The 6,717-nt window shown below is 42.4% G+C and overlaps 1 protein-coding gene across 3 annotated transcripts in view; it reads left to right on the forward strand.

The window, feature by feature from the left end:
* The window catches only part of LOC119651688, a 148,596-nt gene extending 142,384 nt beyond the window's left edge, over positions 1–6,212 (forward strand). For all 3 annotated transcript variants that reach the window (XM_038055394.1, XM_038055395.1, XM_038055392.1), the window contains 2 exons: positions 5,251–5,375; positions 5,443–6,212. In XM_038055394.1, the coding sequence (XP_037911322.1) occupies positions 5,251–5,375; positions 5,443–5,551 (234 nt within the window). In that variant the 3' untranslated portion in view covers positions 5,552–6,212. The remainder of the gene's footprint in view (positions 1–5,250; positions 5,376–5,442) is intronic.
* Positions 6,213–6,717: the final 505 nt, after the last annotated feature.

Raw genomic sequence — 6,717 nt, forward strand, 5'->3', positions numbered from 1 at the left:
AATCTTGTTCCCTTTGCAGTTTGAATGAGGCATGCCCCATTTAAGCGCCCTGGAGTTGAAGTCAACCCCAACTATCATAGAACCGCCCTTCTTTGCATAAAATAGTGTACTCCACAGCACCAAGTCTGCGTCGAAACTTCGACGTTGTCTGATTCGGTGTTAGAAAGAGGTTGGAAAACGTTAACCGTAAATACTGAATCCAGACAAAGCCATCCCCTCAATCTCGGGACGCTAAGGGATGTTGTCGTCCCGAACGCAGATGACAGCAGTACCTAAGAAGTCGAGGTACCATGAAGCTCTGTTCACTGTTGAACACTAGATCAGTTGCTACCTCCGCAGCGAAGAGCGCTGATTCCGATACAAGTTCATCCGTACGATGTGTATCACGTTAATCGCAACCTAGCATCTGTAACGCATTATTCATTTCTCGGCAACTTTCATCGCAGTGAGTTTTTGGCTCCGTGAATCCGCGGAAGTGATACCTATCCGGGAGTTGGTTAACTCTCGACATTCACGCTTTATTGCCTCTTCTGCTTCGGTATTTTCTGTCAGACAGTATCCGTATTCATCAATGGTCTTGCTGCAGATGACCGCAATATATGCACATTCAGAAACATCACAAAAATCATGTAACTCACACCGGTTCGTTTTTGTATAGTAGATCCACCTTGGTATGCTCGATTTCATAACTTCTCTACTGCTCCGGAGGCACTCTAATAATAATGGTCGGCGCAATAATCTATATTAGATCAGGGCCGTGAAATGTGTTACAACACTTCATTCAAAACCGTAGCGGTATATTACAGTATACTGTAGGAGGCAATGTGGTCAGCATTGCGCTCCTCCTAGTACCACAATAGCATACAGAGAGACTACAGACAGTTTGGTGTTCAACGCTAGAAATGATAGCCTCACAATAATTGACGTAGCTCTTAGAATAGGGAAGATGAATGACGGTCACTAAGGGTTAAATCTTCGTTGACAACTTTACGGGGCTAGACATTGTAGTAGCCAACGTTGGATGTGTGCTGATCTTCCCAAGTAGAGAGTAAGGCTCACTGGTCGATTTGACACACTTGGTACCTCGTTGGGAAGAGTAATACCCTTGCGGCTCTTGTTGAAAATAATTATAATCTGCTTTCCGCAGCAGGATGAGAGTGGAACTCACGCAACGACCTAATAGGACGCCTTCTGTGGAATCTGCGGACCTATTGCAGATAAAAAAGCTCCGAGGTTAACGGGATTCCGAGCGAAGCTCTCAAGGGCTGTTGAGGCCAGCTCGGATGCCCGTTGTTGTACATTGTGACAGCAAGAACACCTCAAGGTTCCGTATTGGGGTCTCTGTTGTGCCTGCGAGTGTCAGAGGAGGCAAGCTAGCGAGGATGATGGCTGTTATCAGGAGCCGAAATATAGAAAGTCGGCGTACTGTTCCTGTTATAAACCAACAGACGTGCGTCAATTATAAAGTCGAAGAGAAACTGCCTCTTTCAGTGATTTCTGAATTGCTCCAAACTGTGCATCTCACATTGGCATCACAGGTTGTGATGGCATGACAGACAGGCTTCCTTGATGCGTCGAATGAATTCTTGAGGGTGTGGTGATTGATCTTAAGCCATGTCAGCTGACAACTTATACACCTTTCCTAGTCTCGCGCGCTCCAGAAGATACAGAAAGGTGTACATACTCTTCCTGGTGAGGAAGCAAGCTATAGGTCTGTTCCGATCAGTGTCCCTTGTACTGTGAAATAAATTACAAAATTTGTTATGGAATCCTTTTATGATGTCACCTCCTGTGCCAGCGCGATTTGGACACCTTCCTCTAGAAGTAAACTAGCACGCTTGTAAATGCGGACTTCCAGCGCTGTGGATTTGTCTGCGCTACCGTTAGCATTCGTTTAATTACACAGAGGGGGCCATCGGTTCCATCTGCCCGTCGACCTTCATCTCCTCCAAGAGTTCTTTGTTGTCAACGACTAGGTCTAAATCGCAGGGTTTTGTCTTCTCTTAGGTTTACAAACGGTTGGTATTATATTCATTAAAGTTGCTTAGTATTTAGCGACGTTTCCTTCGCCCTCCTCCCGACAGTACGTAGTATTTCCTTATACTTCCTAATATTGTTCAGAATTGGATGGCCTTCTGATATTCTCTCTAGAGCGGGATTCTGGTGGACCTCCTTACATAGGCAATTATGGTGATCATGAAAGACGGTCGCACTTTCTAGCGCGGATAGCGAAATGTACCTGGGAAATAAAAAAGTGGCATAACCAAAAACAGTAATAATAATTAGGAAGACACATCCGGCTAGAACCGAAATATATGGAAGGAACGGCTCAACAACATATTCGCTGCTTCTTGTACCTAAAATGGAAGATTCTACTATAAATCCCTTGGCAAGTAGAGCAAACGACGACCAACTGCTGAAAAGGTGGAAAGGCCTACTTTCGTAGTGGAGAAGGGGACTAATTGGAAGAAATGGAGTATCACTATAGAAACTAATAGTTCTGGCACCTGGCGAAAAGGACAAGGCACAAACCACGGTCAGATTACCTTATCATCAAGCCGAATAAAGCGAAACTTTTGCAGGGAGTCCGCAGCAACGCCAAAGAAGAAGACGCTGGGGTAGAAAAAGTGAGCAACCTCCACTCCTTCGAAGTGATAAGCGATTCCTCCTAATGCTCGGACGTCCAGTAAATACCTACCAGATGGATTATCCCGTAAATCGACATTAGGAAATTCGCCGAAACTCTCTCAAAAGGGGTAGATGGGCTACAAGGCTCGGACTCCAATACAAGAACTAAAACCGGATCGTTAGTGAAGTTAACAATGTGATTTATTGTTACCTAAAAGGAGACTGCGTTACTGCAAGTCACATGTGTACTGGTGGATTGCTGAAATTGCAAGTGTACAAACAAACTGCCCCAGACTTCAGCGGATTGCACAGCACACAACAGGCCAAAATGAGGTAACCCTAGTATCCGCAGAGTACTGGAGAGCGAAGTAGGAACGCCAAGAAATTAACAGGCAAAAATCACGCTACTAACAGGCATCCATAGGGTTTTTGGTCAAAGTTGGTTACCAAAAAAGTCAGTGCTCATCGATCATTCTGTTCCATGGAAGTGAAGATGAAAGGAATCGTGCATATATTTTTTGCTCGTCCACCACGTCGGAGCTGACGTTCTGGATGAGATAGGGAGTGGTGAGGAATTCCCATTCTTCACTCTAAAGGAAATGGAAGAGGCGATGTTTTTTATAAATGTCAAAAACTACCGGGGCCATTTAACATTCACAGCGGAGTGTTGAAACTTGTATTCAAGTATAAACCAGACTTACTACTCAGAACATTCAACACATCTGTGGCAGCGGGTATCTTTTGCTCTCACTGCAAAGTGGTGAGACTTGTGTTGACTAGCAAAAGCACAGAGTGGAAACTGCTTAAGAAACTGCTGAAGTAATCAAAAGATCATCAAACATCAAAGCATTATTGTTTTAAAGCGGACCGTTCCAGAATTGATGCGATTCAAGAAGTCAAGATCAAAGAGACGGGACTGGCTTAGTCGCCACTGTCGACGAGCGATACTCCTTATAACGCCGGGTATACGAAATGAACATGACTCTGAAAAATTGTTTCAAAATCCGAGGCTACGTTTTGTAAATATTGAGGAACTATTGAAAGGGCCGTGCCCAGATTGCGCAGACCCGAGCAGGACAGCATAGAATGGGGTCACATTGGAAGTGACTCGGGGAACTATCCTTGATCCAGTCCTTTGGAACGACGCGTATGATAGTCTGTTACGAATCAGAATGCCTGATGAATCGCCCTGCATGGTCGGATACGCAGGTGATGTTGCAGCACTGGTCAGCGCCCAGAAGGCCTAATAAGCTCAGCACACACTGGGTTGTTGTTGCAGAGAGTCAGTGGATGAATTCCCGTAACGGTACACTACAGTACACTGTAGGAGGCAATGTGGTCAGCATTGCGCTCGCCCGAGATTATTACCCTGATTTGACTCAGGTTCTCATTCACAGCTGAGTCGACTGGTATCCGGCTTCAAATCACGACATAAATCCCACTGTCACCAGTGAGATTTGAACTGCGATCTTCCGCTATGGCAGCCCAGCACTCTAACCACTTGAGCCATCCGGACACTTCTCCTTAGCTCTGAAGAAAACCGAAGACATTATCCTGACCAAGGTGATAGTTCCTACAGTTTTCCATATTCAGATTGATGAAATCATGGTGTTGTTGAAGCCGGTGATGAAATATCGGCAAGATATTAGGTTGCAACTAGGATGTTTGCGATTGGCCGAATAATAATTGTCGAAAGTCCCTTATCCAGAAGGTCGTTTACTAATGAGATCGGTTCAGTCGTTACTTCTTTATGGTTCCGAAGTATTGGCTTGCACCCTCAGTAAGAAGTCTATCTGGCGCCACTACAACGACAGAGGGCTTTGCTAGTTGCATAGACTATCGTACCATCTCTGAGCTACAAGCAATGGTGATAGGAGGAGTAGTTCGTGTGGTCCATATACCACAAAAAAGAAAAGAAATCCGTTGCCTGTAAGGAGAGAGCCCACATTCTAAGCACATGGCAACATAGGGAAAGAGAATTCAGTGGTAGATGAATAGCCCGTCTCATAAAAGAGAGCGTGGTTCAATCGAAAGCATGGACTATACCTAATCCAGCTGCTTAGTGGACACGGATATTTTCAGCCTTACCTTACGATTGCATTTACGGCAAGGATGTAGCGAACGTGATGTCTCAGCACATAAAAATTGGGCCTATGCTATAGAGCGAAGACATGAAGAACAGAATGGCACCTTATGCTCAAGGGGGAAACAGAGAAAGGTACATAGGAGAGACGGCAGGACAGCAGAGGATCCCTAAATCATGGGGTGTGTGCTCTCTGCTAAATAAACACTTTCTACCTGCAATATTTATTTTGCTTTTGATGTACAGAGTTTTGTTTTTTGATGAACCCTTGGCAGATGATTTCTTTAATAATGAGTGAATAGAAGGATTGAGGGTGACCAAATTTATGATAGTTTGTGCATTTACGATTTTGTCAGAATGATTCTCTTGTGTCAAAGATAGCAGAGATGTTTATCTTATGGGCTATTGTCCATCTGGTTCAAGTCTAACTTTGATTATTAAATTAGATTCTATCTGGAATAAGTTTGTAGATATATGATGTTTCTAATCATTCTACAAGCTACAAAGCTAATTTATTTCGTTTTGCATTATTTTTTTAGGATGGTCTCGAATACCAGCCAAATTTGGGTGATATCCAAAGTTATTATTCATATCCCTCTCAAGTTGCTTTGGAGAGTGCCCCGATAAATCAACTGCAGTATTTCATCAAGCAATTAAGACCAGCGTAAGTGACTTCATTTCACCCGTTGACCAACCCCTCAAGTCATTTGGACCATTTTATCTCATTGCAGATCCGGAAACTCCAACAACTTTGATTCCCTCTACCGCGTACCAGAAACGAAACGACAAATGCGATACCGTCAATGCTACTTCAACCCAATTTCATGCTTTAAGAAGTAAACGCACCCCCGGACATCCAGACTTACGGAGCACCCCCTCATTTCCATCATCATTCAACTGATCCTGTCATGCATCCCAGAAAATCTTCACCCCCTCAGATAAATATGTATTTATAAATATAAAGTGACTGCATTAAGTATTTATCCTGTATACAAGCAAATAGTAATAGCAAGTCAAAGGCATCACACACCTGCATATACACCCACATATGATAAATATATTTTTTGACCAAAATCGTTCACGGACTTGGGAACTGGTCAAGTTATTTATTACAACAAATTAATATGTATAAATGTCTTTTATATGTATTACTCCAGCCATTTATTGTAATAAATAAGGAGTGAATGTAATGGATTATCTGCAAATAAATTATAATATACACTAGAGACTATTATTCTACAAAAAAAGCTTAATTGATTCATCGTGTATACCATTTCAAAATTACATACATCAATTATCTACATGCAAACAACATTAACGAAAATTAAGTGTCAAAAAAAAGATTACTTGAAAGTCAGTAGATTTTAATTTTAGAGCAAGCAAAGCATTAAAAAATGATAAAAAGTCGAAATTCGTGTATAAATTAACTGAAGAAGGCAAATCTTCAAAGATATTCGATAGAAAATTCTGAAATATAAAATTATTCATATTTATCTGTAAAGCTGCATTGGATTTTATTCGTTTTAATGTCGTTTTATGGTTTCTAGCCAGCACACCAGTTACCATTTGCTTTCACTTTTAGCTTCTTGCGAAATGAGAACTTATGATGGTAGGGGTACAGCGGAAAGGACCAATTAGCGAAATGATTTGCATCTAATCTTTTATAACAAAGGAATCGTGTCCTTGCTAGATCTTCCAACGAGCGCTACTTCATTGGTGAACCCTAATGTGATCCGAAAAGCAAGCAGCTCGTTGTTGTTAGAATCTAAGGAAAACTCCAGATGGACCCAAGTGAACTTTGAAATTTCCACTTTACTTCGACTTAGATAGAAGTACTTCTCATATCCTATGGTGCACTGAACTACGGAGTTGCACCGGAACAGCAGAGCCCACCAGGTGGAGATTGAAACCTACCTACACATGTAGTGAATCCAATAGCAACGAACCTGTTAACACTTCATACACTACATCGATGAGAAGTGCCAGATTCTGTGAGTTCCTCCAGG

The sequence above is a fragment of the Hermetia illucens genome, chromosome 3 (assembly GCF_905115235.1).
Source record: "Hermetia illucens chromosome 3, iHerIll2.2.curated.20191125, whole genome shotgun sequence".
Classification (NCBI taxonomy): Eukaryota; Metazoa; Arthropoda; class Insecta; order Diptera; family Stratiomyidae; genus Hermetia; species Hermetia illucens.